The 27,665-nt window shown below is 39.6% G+C and overlaps 1 protein-coding gene across 6 annotated transcripts in view; it reads right to left on the bottom strand.

Moving 5' to 3' along the window:
* LOC133629699 (ATP-dependent 6-phosphofructokinase, platelet type-like) overlaps nucleotides 1-27,665 on the bottom strand; it is a 62,901-nt gene that overhangs the window by 11,495 nt on the left and 23,741 nt on the right. For 3 of the 6 annotated variants that reach the window (XM_062020603.1, XM_062020604.1, XM_062020607.1), the window contains exons 11-19: nucleotides 25,578-25,642; nucleotides 22,509-22,578; nucleotides 21,818-21,964; nucleotides 18,775-18,845; nucleotides 18,608-18,695; nucleotides 13,329-13,481; nucleotides 7,983-8,147; nucleotides 3,226-3,287; nucleotides 2,027-2,138 (exon numbers count right to left, since the gene is read on the bottom strand). In XM_062020603.1, coding sequence (XP_061876587.1) covers nucleotides 2,027-2,138; nucleotides 3,226-3,287; nucleotides 7,983-8,147; nucleotides 13,329-13,481; nucleotides 18,608-18,695; nucleotides 18,775-18,845; nucleotides 21,818-21,964; nucleotides 22,509-22,578; nucleotides 25,578-25,642 — 933 coding nt within the window. Of the gene's footprint in view, nucleotides 1-2,026; nucleotides 2,139-3,225; nucleotides 3,288-7,982; nucleotides 8,148-13,328; nucleotides 13,482-16,567; nucleotides 16,721-18,607; nucleotides 18,696-18,774; nucleotides 18,846-21,817; nucleotides 21,965-22,508; nucleotides 22,579-25,577; nucleotides 25,643-27,665 lie in introns of all 6 variants that reach the window. The other 3 variants (XM_062020605.1, XM_062020606.1, XM_062020608.1) reach the window with 2 other exon arrangements.

The following is a 27,665-nucleotide window of genomic DNA, read 5'->3' as shown; positions in this document are numbered from 1 at the left end:
TGAGTCTTCAGAAGGCAAATTAATGTTTTAATTAGTGATCAGAAGCAGGGGAGTCTTCAGAAGGCAAATTAATGTTATTAATTAGTGATCAGAAGCAGGTGAGTCTTCAGAACACAAAATAGTGTTACTAGTTAGTGATCAGGAGCAGGTGAGTCTTCAGAACGCAAATTAGTGTTACTGATTAGTGATCAGAAACAGGTGAGTCTCCAGAACGCAAATTAGTGTTACTAATTAGTGATCAGAAACAGGTGAGTCTTCAGAACGCAAATTAGTGTTACTGATTAGTGATCAGAAGCAGGTGAGTGTTCAGAACGCAAATTAATGTTACTAATTAGTGATCAGAAGCAGGTGAGTCTTCAGAAAACAAATCAGTGTTACTAATTAGTGATCAGAAGCAGGTGAGTCTTCAGAACGCAAATTAGTGTTACTAATTAGTGATCAGAAGCAGGTGAGTCTTCAGAATGCAAATTAATGTTACTAATTAGTGATCAGAAGCAGGTGAGTCTTCAGAACTCAAATTAATGTTACTAATTAGTGATCAGATGCAGGTGAGTCTTCAGAACGCAAATTAGTGTTACTAATTAGTGATCAGAAGCAGGTGAGTCTTCAGAACGCAAATTAATGTTACTAATTAGTGATCAGAAGCAGGTGAGTCTTCAGAACTCAAATTAGTGTTACTGATTAGTGATCAGAAGCAGGTGAGTCGTCAGAACGCAAATTAATGTTACTAATTAGTGATCAGAAGCAGGTGAGTCTTCAGAACGCAAATTAGTGTTACTGATTAGTGATCAGAAGCAGGTGAGTCGTCAGAATGCAAATTAATGTTACTAATTAGTGATCAGAAGCAGGTGAGTCTTCAGAACGCAAATTAGTGTTACTAATTAGTGATCAGAAGCAGGTGAGTCTTCAGAACGCAAATTAGTGTTACTAATTAGTGATCAGAAGCAGGTGAGTCTTCAGAATGCAAATTAATGTTACTAATTAGTGATCAGAAGCAGGTGAGTCTTCAGAACTCAAATTAATGTTACTAATTAGTGATCAGATGCAGGTGAGTCTTCAGAACGCAAATTAGTGTTACTAATTAGTGATCAGAAGCAGGTGAGTCTTCAGAACGCAAATTAATGTTACTAGTTAGTGATCAGAAGCAGGTGAGTCTTCAGAATGCAAATTAATGTTACTAATTAGTGATCAGAAGCAGGTGAGTCTTCAGAACTCAAATTAGTGTTACTGATTAGTGATCAGAAGCAGGTGAGTCGTCAGAACGCAAATTAATGTTACTAATTAGTGATCAGAAGCAGGTGAGTCTTCAGAACGCAAATTAGTGTTACTAATATGTGATCAGGAGCAGGTGAGTCTTCAGAACGCAAATTAGTGTTACTGATTAGTGATCAGAAACAGGTGAGTCTTCAGAACGCAAATTAGTGTTAGTAATTAGTGATCAGATGATCACTAATCAGCAGCATGTGTGAAGATCACCACTCATGACTGAAGTGGAGAAAGTACAGGATTGAAAAAACAAACAGAAGATAACAAAAAAAGTAAACTACACAGGAAGATAACAAGTTTAAAAAAAATAAAAAATAAATTTTTTTATTTTTTTTTAAATAAATAAAATAAAATAAAATAATTTACAAAAAAAAATATATATATATATATATATATATATATATCTTGTGTTTTTTCCCCACACATACATATATATATATATATATATATATATATATATATATATATATATATATATATATATATATATATATATATATATATATATATATATATATATATATATATGTGTTATTTACATGACAGCATTTGTGTTTGTATATGCTGATGTTTATCATTTCTATTGCATGTGGAGCAGCAACCACATTCATTTAACGTCCGTCTTTATTTCAGCATCATTTATGTTCTTGTATGGATTGTTATGACTCAAGTCTGTGGAACGTGACTTTGAGAGAGCGATGGTGTCGCTTTGGTCATGCACGTGTTTGATGTTTACCGCCCACAGGTGTGTTCTTCCTACCTGCTGCATGTGTCCCAGGACATTCTTCCTGCAGTCAAACACACCTTTCCCTTCTTCCGTGTACAGCTGGTAGATGAAGTCCGTGGTGTAGTTGTCATTGCAGTTCTCGTTCCTGCCAGTGGGAAGTCACACCAGGTCATTACACCTTCACTCACCAGGAGGGATGGGCACCCAAACATGGTTCCACTGAAGGAACCAGAGCCAAACACTAGTCCCTCCTCATTACCCTACTGTGCAATATTACCCTTCGAGTGCAATACGTCCGGCACTGATAGTTATTTATTACTCCGGTACTCTTGTCTTGTTCTGTATATTGTACAGTATTTTGTATTTCTATAGTGTTCTGTATATTGTACAGTATTTTGTATTTCTATAGTGTTCTGTATATTGTACAGTATTTTGTATTTCTATAGTGTTTTGTATATTGTACAGTATTTTGTATTTCTATAGTGTTTTGTATATTGTACAGTATTTTGTATTTCTATAGTGTTTTGTATATTGTACAGTATTTTGTATTTCTAGTGTTTTGTATATTGTACAGTATTTTGTATTTCTTTAGTGTTTTGTATATTGTACAGTATTTTGTATTTCTAGTGTTTTGTATATTGTACAGTATTTTGTATTTCTTTAGTGTTTTGTATATTGTACAGGATTTTGTATTTCTATAGTGTTTTGTATATTGTACAGTATTTTGTATTTCTATAGTGTTTTGTATATTGTACAGGATTGCTTATTATTTTTATTGGATAGTAGTCTGTTTATTTCAATTGTTAGTTTTTACTTTATTACCTGTAATTTATTTTTACCCCACATTTGTTCCCACTACCGCACCTTAAATTGGAGTCCTTAATCTCGTTATATGCAAATATAATGACAATAAAGTCCATTCTATTCTATTACGCACCAATGATAGATGCATTCATGAACACTGGGAATAATGGGCATCAAACATGACAACTCAGGTTGAGTCTGGGTGTTTTGGTTCAGTTTTACTGTGATGTCTTGTAGATTCCATTATTTTGGTTTAACTTATATCATTTAAATATTTAAATGAATAATCTGTCAACTATAATACCACAACACTTAATTTAAATAAAAAGGCATTGCTTTTAAGTAGCGTTGGTGCTAGTATTTAGTTCCAATGTAAACAATACCCATCCTGACATATTGATTGACAGAATAAAGTGTGAGTGTATCACCTGAGCACCAGGCCTCGTTGAATACTTGTCTTCATTTTCTCTGTCAGGTGCTCAACGTTGGCCTGTGGAAGTAACAACACAACACATGTTGGCACCACGCCATCTAGTGGATGACCGAGAAGGAGGAATAATGACCCTTAAAGGCCTACTGAAAGCCACTACTAGCGACCACGCAGTCTCATAGTTTATATATCAATGATGAAATCTTAACATTGCAACACATGCCAATACGGCCGGGTTAACTTATAAAGTGACATTTTACATTTCCCGGGAAATATCCGGCTGAAACGTCGCGGGATGATGACGTATGCGCGTGACGAAGTCAGTATAACGGAAGTTATGGTACCCCGTAGAATCCTATACAAAAAGCTCTGTTTTCATTTCATAATTCCACAGTATTCTGGACATCTTTTGCAATTTGTTTAATGAACAATGAAGGCTGCAAATAAGACAGTTGTAGGTGGGATCGGTGTATTAGCGGCTGGCTGTAGCAACACAACAAGGAGGACTTTGTTGGATAGCACACGCGCTAGCCGCCAACCTCACCTTGACTTCCTACGTCTCCGGGCCGCCAAACGCATCGGGTGAAGTCCTTCGTCCTTCTGCCGATCGCTGGAACGCAGGTGAGCACGGGTGTTGATGAGCAGATGAAGGCTGGCTGGCGTAGGTGGAGAGCTAATGTTTTTAGCATAGCTCTGTGCAGTCCGATTGCTAAGTTAGCTTCAATGGCGTCGTTAGCACAGCATTGTTAACCTTCGCCAGCCTGGAAAGCATTAACCGTGTATTTACATGTCCACGGTTTAATAGTATTGTTGATTTTCTATCTATCCTTCCAGTCAGGGGTTTATTTCTTTTGTTTCTATATGCAGTTAATGCACGATGCTATCACGTTAGCTCGTAGCTAAAGCATTTCGCCGATGTATTGTCGTGGAGATAAAAGGCACTGAATGTCCATTTGGCGTTCTCGACTCTCATTTTCAAGAGGATATAGTATCCCAGGTGGTTTCAAATACAAATCTGTGATCCACAATAGAAAAAGGAGAGAGTGTGGAATCCAATGAGCCAGCTTGTACCTAAGTTACGGTCAGAGCGAAAAAAGATACGTCCATCACTGCCTCTCAAGTCCTTCACTGTAACGTTCCTCATCCACGAATCTTTCATCCTCGCTCAAATTAATGGGGTAATCATCACTTTCTCGGTCCGAATCTCTCTCGCTCCATTGTAAACAACGGGGAATTGTGAGGAATACTAGCTCCTGTGACGTCACGCTACTTCCGCTACAGGCAAGGTTTTTTTTTTATCAGCGTGCAAAAGTTGCGAACTTTATCGTCGATTTTCTCTACTAAATCCTTTCAGCAAAAATATGGCAATATCGCGAAATGATCAAGTATGACACATAGAATGGATCTGCTATTCCCGTTTAAATTAAAAAAAATCATTTCAGTAGGCCTTTAAAGGGCCACGTAGACAAGAACAATAGTCACATGTGCTTGGTTGTGTCTCACGGTGTAGAATCGCTACATAATAATCCTCAATAATCTTATAAACTTGGCAAAACCAGTAAAGTTGTCATGTTGTGTAAATTGTAAATAAAAAGAGAATACAATGATTTGCAAATCCTTTTCAATCTATATTCAATTGAGTAGACTGCAAAGACAAGATAATTAACGCTGCAACTGGTCAACTTTATTTTTTGCAAATATTAGCTCACTTGATGCCTGCAACATGTTTAAAAAAAAACAGCACAAGTGGCAAAAAGGACTGAGAAAGTTGAGCAAACACTTATATGGAGCATCCCACAGGTGAACAGGCTAATTGGGAACAGGTGGGTGCCATGATTGGGTATAAAAGTAGATTCCATGAAATGCTCAGTCGTTCACAAACAAGGACGGGGCGAGGGTCACCACTTTGTCAACAAATGCCTGAGCAAATTGTTGAAGGACAACATTTCTCAACAAGGAATTTAGGGATTTCACCATCTACGCTCCGTAATATCATCAAAGGGTTCAGAGAATCTGGAGAAATCACTGCACGTAAGCGGCAAGGCCGAAAACCAACATTGAATGCACGTGACCTTGGATCCCTCAGGCGGTACTGCATCAAAAAGGGACATCAGTGTGTAAAGGATATCACCACATGGGCTCAGGAACACTTCAGGAAACCACTGTCAGTAACTACAGTCAATCGCTACATCTGCAAGTGCAAGTTAAAACTCTACTATGCAAAGCAAAAGCCATTTATCAACAACACCCAGAAACGGCGCTATAAAAAATGTGTGGCGCATTATAATAATAATAATAATAATAATAATACATTTTATTTGGTACAGCGCTTTTAGTGTACTCAAAGACGCTTTACAGGATGAAAAAATAAAATATAAAACAGTTCAAAGTTCATAATGAAGCGTCAAATAGCAAACCTTTACTGAGTGTTGTTAAAAGGAAAGGCCATGTAACACAAAGGTAAAGGTTTTTTGCCATGTGTTGCTGCCATTAAATTCTAACTTCAGGATTATTTGCAAAAAATAAGAACGTTTCTCAGTGTGAACATGAAATATCTTGTTTTTGTCGTCTATTCAATTGAATATACCGTATTTTCCGCACCATAAGCCGCACCTAAAAACCACAATTTTTCTCAAAAGCTGACAGTGCGGCTTATAACCCGGTGCGCCTTATATATGGATTAATATTAATATTTATTTTCATAAAGTTTAGGTCTCGCAACTACGGTAAACAGCCGCCATCTTTTTTCCCTGTAGAAGAGGAAGCACTTCTTCTTCTATGGTAAGCAACCGCCCCCATAGAAGAGGAAGCGCTTCTTCTTCTACTGTAAGCAACCGCCAAGGTGAGCACCCTCCCCCGTAGAAGAAGAAGCGCGCGGATATTACGTTTCATTTCATTTGTGTGTTTCTGTAAAGACCACAAAATGTCTCCTACTAAGAGACACGCGTACAAGGTTCAACTGACTTTTGATATTCCTGTGAACCGCACTGTGGATACAACGGGAATACGTACGGTGAATATTCGCACCACAGGGAATGAGAAGTCGTCCTTCACCGTGGTTCTAGCTTGCCATGCTAACGGCCAGAAACTTCCCCCCACGGTGATATTCAAAAGGAAGACCTTGCCAAAAGAGAACTTTCCAGCCGGCGTCATCATAAAAGCTAACTGGAAGGGATGGATGGATGAAGAAAAGATGAGCGAGTGGTTGATAGAAGTTTACGCGAAGACACCGGGTGACTTTTTTCACGCAGCTCCGTCCCTGTTGATCTACGACTGCATGCGCGTCCACATCATAGATGGTGTCAAAAAACAAGTGAAGCACACCGAAGAAGAATTCGAGGGATTTGTGGATGAGGAATAACTTCAGAAAGTGAGCTTTAAATGTTTATTTTGTGTGTTGTGTGACATTAACGTTCGAGCAACGTTGAGTTATTGATGTTGCTATTGCTCTGCACTATTTTGAGAGTTACTATTTTTGTGATTGCACATTTGCACATTACCTTTTGGGAGTGAACAGAGTTGTTAGAACGCTGGTTTGTAATATATTATTAAAGTTTGACTTACCTATCTGACTGTTTTGTTGACATTCCCTTTAGCGTAGCGTAGGTGCGGCTAATAGCACGGGGCGGCTAATAGGTAAACAAAGTTTCGAAATATGCCGTTCATTGAACGTGCGGCTAATAGCACGGGGCGCCTTATGGTGCGGAAAATACGGTAAGTTGAAATGGATTTGTTGTATTCTCTTTTTATTTAGCATTTACACAACGTGACAACTTCCCCTGCTTTTGGCTTGTGTACGTTCTTCTTGCTGCTGCACATGAATTAGACCAGTGTTTTTCAACCACTGTGCCGCGGCACACTCGTGAGATACAGTCTGGTGTGCCGTGGGAGATGATCTAATTTCACCTATTTGGGTTAAAAATATTTTTTGCAAAGCAGTAATTATAGTCTGCAAATGATGTGTTGTTGTTGAGTGTCAGTGCTGTCTAGAGCTCGGCAGAGTAACCGTGTAATACTCTTCCATATCAGTAGGTGGCAGCCAGTAGCTAATTGCTTTGTAGATGTCGGAAACAGCGGGAGGCAGTGTGCAGGTAAAAAGGTGTCTAATGCTTAAACCAAAAATAAACAAAAGGTGAGTGCCCCTAAGAAAAGGCATTAAAGCGTAGGGAAGGATATGCACTGAACTGGCTACAAAGTAAACAAAAACAGAATGCTGGACGACAGCAAAGACTTACTGTGGAGCAAAGACAGTGTACATCCGAACATGACATGACAATCAACAATGTCCCCACAAAGACGGATACAAACAACTGAAATATTCTTGATTGCTAAAACAAAGTAGATGTGGGAAATATCGCTTTTAAGAAGACATGAAACTGCTATAGGAAAATACCAAAAAAAAAGAGAAAAAGCCACCAAAATAGGAGCGCAAGACAAGAACTAAAACACAACAGACAGGAAAACAGCAAAAAACTCTAAATAAGTCATGTCGTTACAGTACACCTACTTTGAGACAAGAGCTATAGTGATGCATGGTTGGTTATGCTTTAAATTCATATCCAACAATTGCAACAACGACTTTTTACTGTCAACTGAGTTTTGTTTTTTAATGATTTCTGCTGGTCGTGTGCCTCCGCTTTTTTCAACACTAAAAATGTGCCTTGGCTCAAAAAAGGTTGAAAAACACTGAATTAGACAACATTGTGAAACTAGTCTCATGTTGTTCCACTTCCAGCAAGTAGCATAGAAGATCACCTGCAGGTCTCTGATGTCAAAAGGCTCCTCGTAGATGTAGGCGGCGTCGGCCCCGGCCGCCAGGCCAGCGACGGTGGCCAGGTAGCCACAGTAGCCCCCCATGGTCTCGATGATGAACACGCGCCTCTTGGTCCCGCTGGCCGACTGCTTGATGCGGTCGCAGGTCTGACACGGGCACAGATGCAATGTTAGTCCCTCACTTGTCTTCAAGGTGTTAGTCACGTCACCATGCCAGCTGGTGAGAAGACAGTAATGAGGTCCAAATGTTGCATTTCAGCATCATAGCAATATGAAGCCTGTTTTTTTCGAAACATAGTTTATCTTCAATTTCGACTCTTTAAAATTCAAAATTCAACCGAAAAAAAGAAGACAAAAACTTAAAAAAATAATTTATGGAACATCATTAGTAATTTTTCCGGATTAAGATTAATTTTAGAATTTTGATGATTAATAATTAATGATATTTACACTTAATTGAACGGTTTAAAAGAGGAGAAAACACGAAAAAAATGACAATTAAATTTTGAAACATAGTTTATCTTCAATTTCGTCTCTTTAAAATTCAAAATTCAACCGAAAAAAAGAAGAGAAAAATTTAAAAAAATAATTTATGGAACATCATTAGTAATTTTTCCTGATTAAGATTAATTTTAGAATTTTGATGATTAATAATTAATGATATTTACACTTAATTGAACGGTTTAAAAGAGGAGAAAACACGAAAAAAAATGACAATTAAATTTTGAAACATAGTTTATCTTCAATTTCGACTCTTTAAAATTCAAAATTCAACCGAAAAAAAGAAGAGAAAAACTTAAAAAAATAATTTATGGAACATCATTAGTAATTTTTCCTGATTAAGATTAATTTTAGAATTTTGATGACATGTTTTAAATAGGTTAAAATCCAATCTACACTTTGTTAGAATATATAACAAATTGGACCGAGCTATATTTCTAACAAAGACAAATAATTATTTCTTTTAGATTTTCCAAAACAAAAATTTTAAAAGAAATTCAAAAGACTTTGAAATAAGATTTAAATTTGATTCTACAGATTTTCTAGATTTGCCAGAATATTTTTTTTGAATTTTAATCATAATAAGTTTGAAGAAATATTTCACAAATATTCTTCGTCGAAAAAACAGAAGCTAAAATGAAGAATTAAATTAAAATGTATTTATTATTCTTTACAATAAAAAAAATAAATGTACTTGAACATTGATTTAAATTGTCAGGAAAGAAGAGGAAGGAATTTAAAAGGTAAAAAGGTATATGTGTTTAAAAATCCTAAAATCATTTTTAAGGTTGTATTTTTTCTCTAAAATTGTCTTTCTGAAAGTTATAAGAAGCAAAGTAAAAAAAATTAATGAATTTATTTAAACAAGTGAAGACCAAGTCTTTAAAATATTTTCTTGGATTTTCAAATTCTATTTGAGTTTTGTCTCTCTTAGAATTAAAAATGTCGGGCAAAGAGAGACCAGCTTGCTAGTAAATAAATACAATTTAAAAAATAGAGGCAGCTCACTGGTAAGTGCTGCTATTTGAGCTATTTTTAGAACAGGCCGGCGGGCTACTCATCATTACGGGCTACCTGGTGCCCGCGGGCACCGCGTTGGTGACCCCTGGGTTAGAGTGTCCGTCCTGAGATGGCTAGGTTGTGAGTTCAAACCCCGGCCGAGTCGTACCAAAGACTATAAAAATGGGAGCCATTACCTCCCTGCTTGGCACTCAGCAGCAAGGCTTGGAATTGGGGGTTAAACACCAAAAATGATTCCCGGGCGCGGCCACCGCTGCTGCCCACTGCTCCCCTCACCTCCCAGGGGGTGAACAAGGGGATGGGTCAAATGCAGACAATAAATGTCACCACACCTAGTGTGTGTGTGACTATCAGTGGTACTTTAACTTAAGACAAAGGGGTTTCGTTTCTTTTCGATCTAACGTGTAAAAATCGGCTTGTTCTTGGTAGCTAGCAATGCAGCTAATGTTAAAGTTAAGTTAAGATAAAGTACCAATGATTGTCACACACACACTAGGTGTGGCGAAATTTGTCCTCTGCATTTGACCCATCCCCTTGTTCACCCCCTGGGAGGTGAGGGGAGCAGTGAGCAGCAGCGGTGGCCCCCGCTCGGGAATCATTTGGTGATTTAACCCCCAATTCCAAGTGCCAAGCAGGGAGGTAATGGCTCCCATTTTTATAGTCATTGTTATGACTCGGCCGGGGTTTGAACTCACGACCTACCCATTTTAGGGCGGGCACTCTAACCACTAGGCCACTGAGTAGGTTAGCAATCTTTGATCAATATTAAAGTGACTCACTCCACGGACAGTTGTCTCTTTGATCCAGCTGGCCAGGGATATTTTTTACGGTTTATTTTGGTAAGCACTCCATTTACGTCGAAATAGCTTGTCTTCAAATTTCACGTTTTGCAGCTTTGAGTTGCTTTTACTTTTACACTCTGAGCTTCTGTCTTCTCCAACGTCTCACCCTTCCTTTGTGCTCGCGTCTTGACAGCCCTAATAAATTCCCTTTAAAATTAATAAGAAATCAAATCACGCCCGGACCCCTAAAAACAACCATTTTAACATAGAACTGTTACATGCCTTTTAAAAGTACAAACAAACTTTTAAGAAATGATGTATTAAAAAAACAATATAATATACCAAAAACAACTTTTTGAAGTAATAAAGTACAGACTTTTATGGTATCTCTTTGGAGCTGCTTCTCCATCAAACACATCAGCAACAGCTTCTCTATTATCACATGGATAAATGTCTGCTGTTCAGAAATGATTTGAACGCTTTTGGCCGGCGTTATTCACTCATTCTGCCTGGGTGTGGTGCAGACCAGCTGTGCTCCACTCCAACTGCTTCATCAAGTCGGCTACAATCTAATATTTATGATCCACTTCTTCTCAGCCCACTCACTACCTTCGTTCTTATGGTTGGGAAAACACAAATGCTAATGCTAGCGAGTAGGAGCAGGTGTTTTGGTCGGATCTTACGGGTTTCACGGTGGGATTTCGCTACGCCACCTAGCGGCGGGGAGGCTTAACAATCAGTGGAGAGAGCTTGTATCCTTAAGAATATCGTTGAATGGGGCACTTGTGTCGTTGTACCGCAACATGGCCGACACGCATTTACGTGGCCACCTACCACGGATACATTTGGACCGCCACAATTTCTTGCATCGCTGGAGACTTTTACATGAAACACGTGTCGCTCTTCTCACAGGCGATTAAAGATGTATGCGTTGCATGATCATTTATCAGATCTTCATGTGTGTGCGTTGTTCTGAGGGCAGCCATGTTGGACAGGGCAAACCCACTCATTTGAGGGCAGAGTGAAAAAGAAATGCACGGCTTTTGTTTCAAGGAGGAGCCACACTTAAGTCAGTTTGAGTCCTACATGAACATAAAGGAAAACGTCAGTAACAGCACGAGGGACACACAAAAAGTGATACATTTCGTTAGCGTGAAGAGAAATAAAATGAAATATTTTTTGAGTTAATAGGTGTGAGATGATTTCATGTTGAGAAATTATTTCCTTAAAACAATGAATGCACATTTTTGTATTTTGGCCTAATAATACCTGTATTAATTTTTGGAATAAAGGAATATTGATTTTTCATATTTTCCTCGGGGTGCGCCAACACTGATTATTCCAGGCATCGCGATGCGGCTTGTGACGCTCCATCGGTTAGAACATTTTCAAAAATGTATTCTTCTCCCAGATAAAATCATAAAACACAACCGCAGCACTCGCAAGTTTGCCGGAACGTAAAAAAGTTGTGCGGACAGTTTCAAGGAGCAGACTGTATAGTAGTTTAGAATGGTCTACCGGGACATGAAGGATGACGAGGGGTTGGTTGATCAACAATCTTTTCATTGTCCAGACGGACAAATGGACGCCACTAATATTACTGACAGGCTGCTGCTCTATCAAACCTATAAAATTACTTGTTTTAGTTATAAGTCAATGATAAAGGATTATGTTCGAAAGTATTTTATAATTCTGAAAAATGAATGTTGGTTTTTGTACTAGACTTCATGTCATAAGAGCAGCGTTTTGTTGCAGAAAATGGAGCGTTCTGATTGTTGTTTATTTTATCTAATGCAAATATGAATTGTTCTAACAGTATTGTTGTTTATTTTATCTAATGCAAATATGCATTGTTCTAACAGTATTGTTGTTTATTTTATCTAATGCAAATATGCATTGTTCTAACAGTATTGTTGTTTATTTTCTCTAATGCAAATATGAATTGTTCAAACAATAATCCTGAATGGGAAAAAAGATACATCAAAATCAGTAATATTTCGTAATTAAGTTGCAGTACCACAAATTGTAATGGAATTAAAAGGTGACGTGCCCAGGAGGTCACACCCCTACTACGGTATGTACAGTGCACCTGCAAAGTATTCACACTCATCTGAGTCTAGTCAGGGAGGTAACCAAGACCATGGTTACTCTGTCAGAACTACAGCATTGCTCTGTGGAGAGAGGAGAACCTTCTAGAAGGACAATCCACCAATCAGGCCTGTATGGTAGAGTGGCCATTTCTTGGTAGCAAGTTTGCCAACATGCACCGTAAAGACTCTCAGACCATGAGAAACTAAATTCTCTGAGACAAAGATTGAAGTCTTTGGCGTGAATGCCAGGCATCATGTTTGGAAGAAACCAGGCACCGCTCATCACCAGGCCAATACCAGTGAAGCATGGTGGTGGCAGCATGGGAGACGAGTCAGGATAGAAGGAAATATGGATGCAGCAATGTACAGAGACATCCTGGATGAAAACCAACGCTTCCTATCCAACCTGATGGAGCTTGAGAGGTGCTGCAAAGAGGAATGGTCGAAAGTACCCAAAGATAGGTGTGCCAAGTTTGTGACAAGGTGTTCAAAAAGACTTGAGGCTGTAATTGCTGCCAAAGGTGCATCAACTAAGTATTGAGCAAAGGCTGTCCATACTCATGTACATATGACTTCATAGTTGGGGGGTTTTTATATATTTGCAACTTTTCACACTGTGATTATTGGGTATTGAGTGTAGAATTTTCAAGACAAAATATTTTATTCCATTTTGGAATAAGACTGTAACAACAAAATGCGGAAAAAGTGAAGCGCTGTGAATACTTTCCGGATGCACTGTACCCGATTGAGTTTAAATGACTTCCTTCTGGTCTCTGATTGGCTGAAATGGCCTCACAGTTGATTGTGCTCACACAGCTTACACATTTCAACAACATTGTAAATATCTTTGAAGAACTCCTACATGTGACATGTGACAGCTTGATGGCTGCAGATCATTCTCATGAATAACCACATTGGCGGTTCCACTGCCTTACCTCCACAATGGCATTGAGGGCCGTGTCTGCACCGATGGTTAGATCTGAACCCGGCACATTGTTACTTATGGTGGCAGGCAGCATACACATGGGGATGCAAAACTCCTGGTAGGTAGCGCGTGCCTCGTACAGCTGCAGCAGACTCTCAAGCGCCTGAAGCGGCAGTGTTTCAACACAAGTTACAACCTTGCTCAGTCTTTCGGAGATGGAATCTGCCATTCCGGCTCTTTGTATGTCATCGCAGCTATGGCTTCCCTTTGGCAAAGAGTGGCGATGGTGAATGAAGAAAGGAGCGGATGACGAAAAAGTCGAGTGGATGGCGGTCGCATGCGCAGAAGACGAGGAGGGGCTCGGCCAGCTCAGTAATGCCTTCAGAAACAAGCTGACGGACATATTTGGTGGCAAGCACTGGCCCGCTTACGCATAAAGGAAATGGGCGTGCAAATGCGGCAGATGGGGGGCAAAAAAAAAGATGGAAAAATGCTTCAAATGTAGCATGAATTGCAAGCGACAGACTTCATCAGCATGCTTCAGCCTCCGTTTGAATGCTTCCAACACTAACGGACAGGCAGCCTCAATGTTGTCACTGCACTACTTACCTAAGAGAGAAGGGAGTCCTGGGCATAATGATCAGGGGTGTCCAAACTACTGCCCGCCACCTCTTCAAATTGGACCATGAGACGTCATGGGTTTTGTCAGATTCATTTTAAAAGTCTAACAAATTCGGTGCTACCATTATGTCGCCATCTAGTGGACAACACAAGTTTTTCCCGAGTTTGTTATGCATTTATATGACCCAATGCAAACAACCTTCCCTAGTCATGATATTAAAAAAAAATCCAACCAACACAAAATGTGAACAGACATGTGGATTCTATAAAAGTCGTCCGTTCACCATAAAGACAAAAATCTAAATTACACCCACAAAGCACGATGGGAAAAATGCTAAACATTCTCCACACTTAGCCATGTTTGGCGACTTCTAGCTACCAAAGAGGTTCATTAGGTCTTCAAAAAATTATGCAATTTGTTATTCTTCTGGCCAGACCTGTGTGTTTACTTCATACTTGCCAACCTTGAGACCTCCAATATCGGGAGGTGGGGGGTAGGGGGTGGGGGGGCGTGGTTATTTACAGCTAGAATTCACCAACTCGAGTATTTCATACATATATATATACATATATATATATATGTATGAAATACATGACTTTCAGTGAATTCTAGCTATATATATATATATATATATATATATATATATATATATATATATATATATATATATATATATATATATATATATATATATATATATTTATTTTATTTACATATAAATAAAAGAAATACTTGAATTTCAGTGTTCCGGTGGCTATCCATTAGATGGCAGTATTGTCCTGTTTAACTTCTCCGTTCATGATGAGTATATCATTTCGGCCACCGTGTTCAATGGAGAAGTCTGTTCTACAAAATGTACAGGCAACATACACCTTCCCCTTCAAACTGTCCTGGATGAACTGAAATTCTTGTTTCCATTCGTTTTGGAACTTGCAAGCGTATTTCTTCATCTTGCCCCGTCGACGGCGTCGCCATGTCTGTAATTTCCTCGTTCTTCTGCTTCGTCTCCTTGTTGTGTGCGCAGTTGTGCACTCTACTCTCTAAAAGCCGTAGATCAGGGGTCACCAACCTTTTTGAAACCTAGAGCTACTTCTTGGGTAGTGATTAATGCGAAGGGCTACCAGTTTGATAAACACTTAAATAAATAGCCAGAAATAGCCAATTTGCTCAATTCACCTTTAACTCTATGTTATTATTAATAATTAATGATATTTACACTTAATTGAACGGTTTAAAAGAGGAGAAAACATGAAAAAAATGACAATTAATTTTTGATACATAGTTTATCTTCAATTTCGACTCTTTAAAATTCAAAATTCAACCGAAAAAAGAAGAGAAAAACTAGCTATTTCGAATCTTTTTGAAAAAATGTAAAAAATAATTTATGGAACATCATTAGTAATTTTTCCTGATTAAGATTGATTTTAGAATTTTGATGACATGTTTTAAATAGGTTAAAATCCAATCTACACTTTGTTAGAATATATAACAAATTGGACCAAGCTATATTTCTAACAAAGACAAATCATTATTTCTTCTAGATTTTCCAAAACAAAAATTTTAAAAGAAATTCAAAAGACTTTAAAATAAGATTCAAATTTGATTCTACAGATTTTCTAGATTTGCCAGAATATTTTTTTTAAAATTTTAATCATAATAAGTTTGAAGAAATATTTCACAAATATTCTTCGTCGAAAAAACAGAAGCTAAAATGAAGAATTAAATTAAAATGTATTTATTATTCTTTACAATAAAAAAAATAAATGTACTTGAACATTGATTTAAATTGTCAGGAAAGAAGAGGAAGGAATTTAAAAGGTAAAAAGGTATATGTGTTTAAAAATCCTAAAATCATTTTTAAGGTTGTATTTTTTCGCGAAGACCAAGTCTTTAAAATATTTTCTTGGATTTTCAAATTCTATTTGAGTTTTGTCTCTCTTAGAATTAAAAATGTCGGGCAAAGCGAGACCAGCTTGCTGGTAAATAAATACAATTTAAAAAATAGAGGCAGCTCACTGGTAAGTGCTGCTATTTGAGCTATTTTTAGAACAGGCCAATGGGCTACTCATCTGGTCCTTACGGGCTACGTTGGTGACCCCTGCCCTAGATGTTATGACGTCATTGGGCAGGCAAGCTGTTTATATTGTGGGAAAGCGGACGTGAGAACGGGCTGTCCCCACTCAGGTCCGCATTGAGCTGGAGGGGGCATGGCCTCCAGCTCCGGCTGAATACCGGGAGTTTGTCGGGAGAAAATCTCTGCCGGGAGGTTGTCGGGAGAGGCGCTGAATACCGGGATTGTCCCGCTAAAAACGGGAGGGTTGGCAAGTATGGTTTACTTCCGTACCTGACGGTTTCAGCTGCAACTCTTGTCTTCCTCAGAGGTTGATATTTCTGATTGATTATACAACTTGAAGGAGGTCCTCACCAAAGTAAACAAATGAACGTTCACATAATATCCAATTACTTGGTTATTTTACATGCAGTATTTTAGCCCAAGTGAAAAAGTTTGGGCACCCCTGATCTAGAGGAGTGAGTACTGTTTCCAGATGGCATGTTGTAGGAACATCTCCCAGATCAACGTGTGTGTCTGTGTGCGCCTCTATTCCGTCTGCCAGGCCGTGACTTACAGTAGTAATGGCATTGAGAGCCGTGTCAGCGCCAATGCTGAGGTCTGAGCCCGACACATTGTTGGAGACCGTGGCCGGGACCATGACCATGGGCACACAGAACTCCTCATACTTCTCGCGCGCTGTTAGCAACTCCAGCAGTGACAGGATGGCCTGCAGGTCAGAGTCCAGGGCTTTAGTGGGGTGGGTGGGTGGGGCGGGGGAGGGAGCAGCGCTACTTGCCGCCAGGAAGGGAAAACATTAAAGTGGGAGGTGCCAAAGGGGAGGAGCCAAGCCTATCACGACGGACAAGAGCAGGAAGGCTGAAACCACTCTACATACTGTACATTCTCTCATTGATCACAGCACAGCAAAGACAAGCTGATGAGCACTAATTAGGGATTGCATGACACGGCTTCCAAATGAACAATTATTATCTGTACATCTTCATAGAGCAAAGTATTTCTCTGACAGTTCCATAGCATTATAATATTATAATAATATCAACCACAAATGTTGTCGATGAGTCGAATCCCCTTTTTGGATTTAGCAGAATAAACCATCTTTCATCACTATTATTAGGGGTGTCCCGGATATTGGCAAGACGTTTTATACCAGTTTCATTTACACGCGCGGGTACAAGCAGACCGTTGCCAGCTTGAGGTGTGTCTTTGCGGTTATGTACAAAAGGTAAAGATGGTCAACTAATGGAGCTAACAGCTAATATAAACAATAAGTATGTTGCATAAAAAGTCTCCATCCATCCATTTTCTACCGCTTGTCCCTTTTGGGGTCGCGGGGGGTGCTGGAGCCTATCTCAGCTGCATTCGGGCGGAAGGCGGGGTACACCCTGGACAAGTCACCACCTCATCGCAGGGCCAACACAGATAGACAGACAACATTCACACACTAGGGCCAATTTAGTGTTGCCAATCAACCTATCCCCAGGTGCATGTCTTTGGAGGTGGGAGGGGCCTATCCCCAGGTGCATGTCTTTGGAGGTGGGAGGGGCCTATCCCCAGGTGCATGTCTTTGGAGGTGGAAGGGGCCTATCCCCAGCTGCATGTCTTTGGAGGTGGGAGGGGCCTATCCCCAGGTGCATGTCTTTGGAGGTGGGAGGGGCCTATCCCCAGGTGCATGTCTTTGGAGGTGGGAGGGGCCTATCCCCAGGTGCATGTCTTTGGAGGTGGGAGGGGCCTATCCCCAGGTGCATGTCTTTGGAGGTGGGAGGGGCCTATCCCCAGGTGCATGTCTTTCAAGGCGGGAGGGGCCTATCCCCAGGTGCATGTCTTTCAAGGTGGGAGGGGCCTATCCCCAGGTGCATGTCTTTGGAGGTGGGAGGGGCCTATCCCCAGGTGCATGTCTTTGGAGGTGGGAGGGGCCTATCCCCAGGTGCATGTCTTTGGAGGTGGGAGGGGCCTATCCCCAGGTGCATGTCTTTGGAGGTGGGAGGAAGCCGGAGTACCCGGAGGGAACCCACGCAGTCACGGGGGAGAACATGCAAACTCCACACAGAATGATCCCGCGCCTGGGATTGAACTCAGGACTGCTCAGGACCTTGGTGTTGTGAGGCACATGCACTAACCCCTGTTCCACCGTGCTGCCCATAAAAAGTCTCTGAGGCAGTCGCTTTGAAAGTGACCAATAACAAACATGTCCGCATCATTCGCCCTAAATTCATTCATTATCGTGGCTACGAGTTGCCAAACAACAATTACCACTCCACTTCAACCTAAAGACAGCGTACAGTAAATGGGTAAATAGGTTAGTGTTTTTCATGCCATGTTCTCTGTTTGAGTAAATGTATTTGATCAAGCCTTTTCTAACATTCACACTATAATTATTGTGTTTACTGTTTTAATATGCCTGGTTTTACTTGTGTTTAACTTATTTGTCCTATAAAGCCCCTGTAAGGTGCTCTACAAATAAACTTTGACAATACAACAATGCAGGAAGTGTATCCAGTGCAAATACCCAAGGCCCCAAATCGGTATTGGGACACCCCTAAGTACTATATAGTTTCAACATTGCTAGATAAGTAAAGTTAAGTTTGAGACATACCTCAAATCCCCCAATCACAAGCAGTGCATTAATGTTGTGTGTTCGCATCTGCTCGGCTATTTTGCCCACATGCTTTGCGGGGAGTGTTCTAGGGCAGAAAACATCCCCACGGGTTAATATTGGGTTATTGACAAATCATTCCATTTTCATTTGCAGTTGGACTTTACCTTTTAGTTCCCAGCAGAGATCCTCCCTGTCCTGTCCACCCTCCAACGTCAGCCCATTTGATCTCCTTGATCTGAGGGCACACAACACATCGATCCACCACTGACTTTCTGACATTCTTGTCTTTCCCATTCATGAGGTTCACTCGACTAAACACACCAAAGCAAGTTGTTGGCACATTTTCTATACAAGGGGAGTCATCTATTACGCTCATTTTCTTTGGGTCAGCCGGTTTTCAGACATCACCCAACATGAAAAGGATGTTTCATACACCAAATGTCAGAATTGCTACTGACAGTTTGGTTATGTTTGGGTTTTCCTGTGTTTAGAATCACTTCCTGCCCTGGTGCTCTTGTTTTGTCAGCGTTTCCTGTTTGGTCTCTTTGATTTGCAGCGCCTTTACTTTCTGTTCCATCTCCTGTCAGCACAGCTGTTTAATTAGTTCTATTTAGTTCCACCTGGGTCCCTCCTTCAGTGCCGGATCATTCTTCCTCTGAGACTGTCTGTTCTTTGTGAGAAATACATTAGTTTTACTTGCATTCTCTGCCTCCTGGGCTCACCAGATCGTGACACCAAAGCAGTTGGAGACGGTTTGGAGAGAAGAAATGACCTTGGATTTGAATGACATCATGTCCGGCTCATTAAAAATGTGTGGTGGTTGAGCAGCGTCTGTTGTCAATTTAGCCTTTCTAGAAGAAAAATGCCCTCAAATTGCAAAAAAAAGTTTCTTCACAGTTCCTGGAGAGGAAAACAAAAAGGGCGGAAGAGTGCAAGATTTTACGAAAGACGACGACAAAAGTAGCACACGCTCCAGTCCAAGGGAGCAAAGTCGTAGAACACACGAGTTTGCAGTGATCACTTTGTTAAAGGTTTGTTTGATATGTTTTTAATATACTTTACTCATTTAGTATTTCCCATTGAAGTATTATCTTGATACTATTTATACTTCAATGTGTAACAAACCAAAAGTCAGAGTCAATGATACTTTGTCAGGAAAGGTCCTTCTATGTCTATCCAACTCTGACTACTTTTAAACTAGACTGAAAACTTTTAAGTTCACCTTCGCTTTCAGCTAAATCTTTTAATCTTTTAACTTTTAACGTCCGCACTGTTTTTATTTTTATTGTCTGCATTTTAATTTTGCTTTTAGTTTCTTTCATTTCACTTTCTTGTCTGTGAAGCTCTTTGAGTCTGCCTTGTGTATGAAAAGTGCTATACAAATAAAGTTGCCTTGCCTATGTCTCCTCTTGTGTATGTTGTACACAAATGTGTCAGAGTACATTTGACAACAGGACAATAATCAAATACGATGGTTTGTTAAGTAGATATGTAGTCACAGGTGCTAGTTTGTTTCCATGGACGCGTCCTCGCAAGATGCAAAGTTGAAATGTGGACTTGGAACGCATTATTCATGTAGGGATGATGTTTGATAAGAAATTATCGAGTTCGAGCCTATTATCGAATCCTCTTATCGAACCGATTCCTTATCGATTCTCTTATGGAGTCCAGATAGGTTGTTGTATATGGAAAAAAACACACAAATTTTGGTTTAACAAAAGCTCACTTTTATTATATAATAAAAAAATTAAATCTAATAAATAAGTAAATATTGACTGTTACCCACCTAAAAAAATAAAATAAAATAAATAAATATTGACTGTTGTTACCCAAAGTATATTAAGTGGGATTTTTCAGAGAAACAAATATATACAGTAACACAAAAACAAGCTGTCTCTGTGATCACTATAGGTGTATAAATAATAATATAGTGTTAAATAAAATCAGTCCCTTGGGCACAAAACTGAAAATAATACAGCTCTCCAAAAAGTGCACTTCTGCTGCTATTGGAACATAACTGTTTGTTATGATGCTTTGACATTTTTGCACTTTATTTCTTTATTGAAAGAAAATTCTATGAAGAGAAAAGTTGTTTGCAAATGTGGTTACAATGCTAAAAAATGAAAAGTTAAAGCTTAAAAAAAGAAATACACTTTATTGAGTTAACATTATTTCTTTATGGGGGAAAAATGTTATGAGCTAGAGAATATAACAACTACACTACCCAGCATGCAACGGGAGTTACGAGCATGCGCGGTAGCCCCGAAAAGTGTTGCATGTTGCCACGCTGTGAAAGTAAACGTCAAGAACTCAGCCAACACGCCTCGTCTGCATTATTCATAATTAGACAGACAACACATCTACAGTGTGATTTTGTAACGTTTACAAGGAAAGAAAAACAAAAGTTAAAAAAGGGAGATATGTTGTATATATATGTATGTGCTGCTGTTGTTTTAAGAACGTTGCGACAGCTGCCGTAAAGGAGGTGCGTTGCTAGCCTGGTTGCTATGTTTCCGGTTGGTCGTAAAAGTGTTGGTCATGTGTTTTACCCTGCTAAAATCTCTCAGTAAAGTTATTCGATGGATTATACCTTTTGTTTTGAACTTTATTACACCTTGGAGCGCTTTTTCCCGTCCATTGTTTTCCTGCTTTCGCTATCTGCGCCTAATGACTGAGCTACGTGACGTCATTTCTTGTGATGTCCCACGGAGCATTTCTGGTCGGGACGGGATTCGAATAAAGAATCAACTCTTTTCCTTTACTATAGTGGTCTCGATAACGGGTACCGGTTCTCAAAAAGGGATTCGAGTCCGAGGACTCGGTTCTTTTCTTATCAAACAACCGGGAAAACCGGTTTCGAGTATTATCCCTATATTCATGTTTATATTGTTCCTTACGGAGAAGTTTGCCACAATATACAAACTTTTCTATTTACAAACCCTGTTCAAGAATCCGTGAATCCAGGTTCCACCGCATTTATAAAGTGGTACAATTTGGTGCTAAACCAAATGAAGATTGTCCAACCTTGACTTGCATGATCTAATAATAATATCTAATAATACATCTGATCATGTGATCCTAATTCTTTCCAGTGCAGGTGATGTGCATTCACATGTTTTTTTAGTTTCATTTCCATTCCAACATAAAAATCTACTGTCAAGTTGGTGATGAGGTCAATTCCCCACAAAAATGCAGTCAAGTACTTACCTGACCTTTGTAGAAGCCCTCAAATCCATCACTGACAGCAAACATCTTGTGTCCCTCCGAGATGCCCACTCTGACAGCTGAACGAACAGCCGCGTTCATGCCTGCCGCGGGGGCGCCCACGTTCAACACCGCCACGTTGAAGTTGCTCTAAGGGCGTACAAAGCACAGCAAAGAAACACACGACCACACTTTAGATGAATCACAAACTCATTTCAGCAAAGGGTTGCTTCTAAGGACTGAGGCACTGGAGAATGGATCAATAAAGACGGCATGTTCTGCCCCCCAGGTGCACGCTCCACCTGCCTTGATCATTAGCACACATCCAGGAGATGCTAACCCCTGCTGGGAGCCCCCAGCACCAGTCTGGCATTGTTGCCTCCACACTTCACCGATTTCCTGTCTCAGCTGCTCCAACAGTCCACATGAACAAGTCCACCTCTCAGCACGGAACCAAGGGGTCATTGATCCACCGCTGCGGTCAATACCGACCAGGCCTTGGCTTTCAAATGACAAACACAGCAGTGCCTGCCTCGCAACATGAAGGTTCCGGGTTCAAATCTCGGCTTCAAGCTCTCTGGGGTTTGCATGTTCTCCCTGGAAGTTTCCTCCCTCCCTGAACTACTCCAGGTTCTACCTCATCTCTAGCAAATGAATGAATGAGGTCCCTGTCAGGACATGTTGTGTCACTCACGTGTGGAAGTTCAGACTCTGGCTTGCGATGAGCCAACAGTTTGTACGTCTTCAGGTTGTTCTGAAAACTCCTGCCGTAGAAACCAACAAAAGAGATCATTATTCCACGCAACACCAGACTGTCGGGCGTGAGAGGTTAAATAAAGAGACATGAGGCAAGATTGGAAAATTCCTCTTTAGATAGATTTGTGTACAGACACACCTCAATATACAAACCCTTCATTGTACAAACCTTACCATCTACGAACCACAGACCGAATGAAATAAGCTTTGGTGTTCAAACCTTGTCTCAATGTTGGGATAATTGCTCCACCCATTGTGTGTCTCACCAATGTGGGCGGGCTGATTGATGTCCGCCGTCCAATCAGCAGTGTCGTCGTTAGCTACTGTGCTATTGCTACAGTACTTAGTCTGTTTTAGAAGTAGTTCAGCCTTTTTTCGAGCACGTTTCTAGTTTTGCTCGCTCAAAATGAATTTAATGGACTGGCCATGTGTCGTTTGAAACATGCAGGAAGTATCCACAGCGTTGTCGACACTGTCTCCTTCCCCTCCCTTCTGTTGCAAACCGAGATTAACCGACAAGGTAAAGTGGATTTTATTTCTCTATGACGAATCATTGGCTGTTTAAGTTAAGGATTTTTGCAATTTCAAACTGAGTGCGCCACAGGGCTAGTGACAGTGTGTGTGCGTGCAGTAGAGATGTAAATCGGGACGATTCGATTCGCATGGCAATTAGAGATGTCTGATAATATCGGCCTGCCGATATTATCGGCCGATATATGCGTTAAAATGTAATATCGGAAACTATCGGTATCGTTTTTTTTATTATCGGTATCGTTTTTTTTTTTCGTTTTTTTAAATCCACATAAAAAACACAAGATACACTTACAATTAGTGCACCAACCCAAAAAACCTCCCTCCCCCATTTACACTCATTCACACAAAAGGGTTGTTTCTTTCTGTTATTAATATTCTGCTTCCTACATTATATATCAATATATATCAATACAGTCTGCAAGGGATACAGTCCGTAAGCACACATGATTGTGCGTGCTGCTGCTCCACTAATAGTACTAACCTTTAACACTTCATTTTACTAATTTTCATTCATTACTAGTTTCTATGTAACTGTTTTTATATTGTTGTACTTTCTTTTTTATTCAAGAAAATGTTTTTAATTCATTTATCTTATTTTACTCATTTTTTTAAAAAGTACCTTATCTTCACCATACCTGGTTGTCCAAATTAGGCATAATAATGTGTTAATTCCACGACTGCATATATCGGTTGATATCGGTATCGGTTGATATCGGTATCGGTAATTAAAGAGTTGGACAATATCGGAATATCGGATATCGGCAAAAAGCCATTATCGGACATCCCTAATCGCAATACATGGGTTACAATGCGATCCAAAAACGATTCATTTATAAAACTGAACGATTCTTTGCGATTTGATTTAGTGTATGAATGATCCGATACGATTCGATTTAGCATATGAACGATTCGATACGAGTCGATTTAGTGTATGAATGATTCAATTCTATGGTTGATTATTTTCTACACTACAAAAGTGAAGTGAAGTGAAGTGAATTACATTTATATAGCGCTTTTTCTCAAGTGACTCAAAGCGCTTTACATAGTGAAACCCAATATCTAAGTTACATTCAAACCAGTGTGGGTGGCACTGGGAGCAGGTGGGTAAAGTGTCTTGCCCAAGGACACAACGGCAGTGACTAGGATGGCGGAAGCGGGGATCGAACCTGCAACCCTCAAGTTGCTGGCACGGCCGCTCTACCAACCGAGCTATACCGCCCCAAAAGAACAAAAGCATTCCTTCCTGTGCATACGCTCCTCTTTATGTTAAGAGGATAAACATTTAGGACCTTGGCACTTTAAGGGCTCAGACTCGATCCATCCAAGCTAAGTCTATGAGCATGAACTGATGAAAACTACTCAGATGAGAGGCCAAAAGACTTCTAAGACAACTGATCATGAGATAAACACATTCTACTTCAATCCTATAAACGTGACATGCTTCCAGTATTTTCTTAAAACAACATATATACCCAAAGATGTTTCATAAAGTTCAAATGTAAACACATGTCCAATATACTTATTTTCCACGAGTCGAGTCAGTGTCGTCATAGTTCTAGCCAATGGCTTGGCTGGGGGGCGGGACTTCCGGGAGGAAAGGATGATAAGTGACATCCGTTGTAGAGGTGAAAGGTCATTAAAGAGTGCAACACGGAGATTGAGCCCTTTGTATGAGAATGTTGCATTTTGAATGCATGGAATCTGCCATTACTTGAATGTTACATAATTGACGGAGATGGTCTGCCGTGTAGACATTGCGTATCTTGTGGGTCATTATTTGGCAGGCAGCCGTGACTCTCGTGTTGTGTTAAGACATAAACTGTCACATGATTGCTAGTCTGGAGCGACACCCGGTCCATGGGTCTACGTCTACAGTCGTCTCCAGTTACGTACTGTAAGTAATGTAACAAGCCTGGGACTCTTCACCGACAACCCTGGCTCTCGTTTTAAAGACAAAAACTGTCAACTGATTTCTACTACGCCGCTATAACCGATTTATGCGTCTACACTCGATGAACCTGAGGATTCACAGCTGAATCTTATCGATTGAGGGAGCTGTAACCGGCGTAACCAAACCACTTCTCCAATCAGATATCAGGTCGCCTCGGTTTATCGTTAACAAGCTTAGCGTGTAGGCAGGGCGGCTGCAGTACACAGGACAGTTCAACCAGTTTGTGTTCTGGCTTAGTTAATAAAAAGAGTCCATCTATGTTAGGTTTGTGTGATGTAGAGTACTGGATATATACTGTGAATACAAACCTTGACTAAAATATCAACTTCTGTTGAGGCTGGAAGCCAATGTTCATGCTTTTTGTGGAGAAATGTTCTTCGAAATATAAACTTTTCTACATACAAAACCCTGTTTAAGAACCAATTAAGTATGTAAATGGAGGTGCTACTGTACCTGATCTTAACGCAATACCAGACCACCACCCCCATCTATCTATTTACAATATTTCAATTGTTGTCGTACCTTCCGCGGAGCTTCACTGCTTCCTCAAACTTTTTTTCGTCCATTGCCTTCTGCACCTCTTGAGTCTGTGGAGAAAGAAGCAGAATTACTATTTGGTACCGTGAAGCTGTGCTGATGAACAAACTGCAAAAACAATCCACATGTCATTCCATCATTCACTTTTCAATACAAAACTAAAAAAACAAATGACTAATCGTTTTTTGGTAGAAGTGGTAGAAAAGGAATGGATGGATGGATAATCTAATTGGTAAAAAAAAAATCACTCAAAGTAAAAGTCTGTTAAACGCCTTTGAGTGCAGTTACATAATCGTCCACTAGATGGTAGAAGGTAGCCAAGGTTGTTAGTCAAACAATATAACTCATGAATTTAGAATCACCAAGGTAATAGTGACAAAGATAAATAATATCTAAAAAAAAAACACATAACTTTAAAACGCTAAAAATATGTTTATTTGCATCTTTTAAGGAAATGGCAGCTTTTAATATAAAGTCTAATTCGCCGGATATCGCAGCTATATCCAGGCAAACATCTAAAAACTGGATATTTTTCTATTTTATTACATCTTCAATGTTTGGCTTGGTTCAACAAACTTCAACGGTCCTCCTGTCTTCATCTACCTTTGTTCACCTGCAAGCCCAAGCCCACCTAAAACTACTTCCAGGTGAACTTGGTGTGTTAAATGCATTTGCAAAAAATAAGTGAAAATGCCCATTATCCGTTTTGTCCATTTTTCCAATCACGCACAAAATCGGAAATTGGGAAAAAACGAGTCGTTATTCTTTTTTAAACTTTTTATTTCAATTATTGGAAAAAAACATATACGACGAGTTGTTATTTTCTTTGGTTTGATGTTAAAAAAAACAAATGAACTAATGAGATGATGACTGACGAGGCATTGAACAACTTGAGACAAATGCTTCCAGAATATGTGAAAGCTTCCTGCATGCACAAGAAACCACCTGCTGGCCAAATGTATAATTACAAGCAGCTGTATCACATCATGTGGGACACACTATAATAATAATAATAATAATAATAATAATAATAATAGATTGTATTTGTATTGCATTTTACATTTGAATAACAAGTCTCATTGATTTGTGGCATCTGTCCTAGCTCTTAGAAACGAGGATGAACCACAATAGATGTTTGCTAGTTAAATCGACACATAGATGAATAATAAAATGTTTTCCATGAGTGTTTGTGTTTTGGTGGTATTATGTGATAAGGCAGGTTGTGTAATGTTCTTCTGTCACCTTGGGAAAATGGCTTAAAGAGGAAGATGGCACTAGAATGTAACTTGGACCGTTGACAACAACTGAATAAATGTTTATTGATATTTTAAAAAGAGAGCGAGATTTAGCTTGTGCTACAATACGCCTTTTCCAAATTGATGTAAGCTCTTAAAGGAGGACTGCACTTTTTTGGAATTTTGATTATGTTCACAATCATTATGAAAGACAAGAAGACCAAAGTTGTTGTTTTTTGCATTCTAACATAAAAATAGGTGGCTAGCAATGCAGCTAATGTTAGCAATCAAGTCTACCTCTAAATCACTTTAAAAATGCATTCAAAAACCGTCAATACTTCATTTACCTTCTGTAACCTGAATAATAACCAAACTGTGTTATTGTAAGAGTGAACACTGAGGAACTGTTTGTCTAGCGTACTAACACATCAGCGTGCTACGGTATTAGCCGTAAGTTAGCTAGCTACGGCGAGAGATAAGCTAGCAACGGCGTCAACAACTGAATGGCTTTTGCGTTTGTAATGCACAACACTGCGATAGGACACTTACTAATCTGTACTGAGTGAAAAACATAAACGATCATATTACAGTATATGTAAAGTATTATTTCATGATTTGTTTGTACACAGCTAGCTAGACAGCGTATTAACTGTAGTGTACGGTGATGTGCTGCATGTATCATGATCAATATTATAGTTACTTACACGACTTACAGTTATCAGTTTGGTCAAGCTGGCCGGGGGACGTTTCCAGTTGATTTGGGTAAGCCCACCATTAACTTGGCATAGCTTGGCTCAAAGTTCCAACATTTGCAGTGTGACTAAGTCACACCAACCTC

Source organism: Entelurus aequoreus, linkage group LG15 (assembly GCF_033978785.1).
Source record: "Entelurus aequoreus isolate RoL-2023_Sb linkage group LG15, RoL_Eaeq_v1.1, whole genome shotgun sequence".
In the NCBI taxonomy this organism is placed as follows: Eukaryota; Metazoa; Chordata; class Actinopteri; order Syngnathiformes; family Syngnathidae; genus Entelurus; species Entelurus aequoreus.
This window is presented reverse-complemented; position numbering and strand designations above follow the sequence as displayed.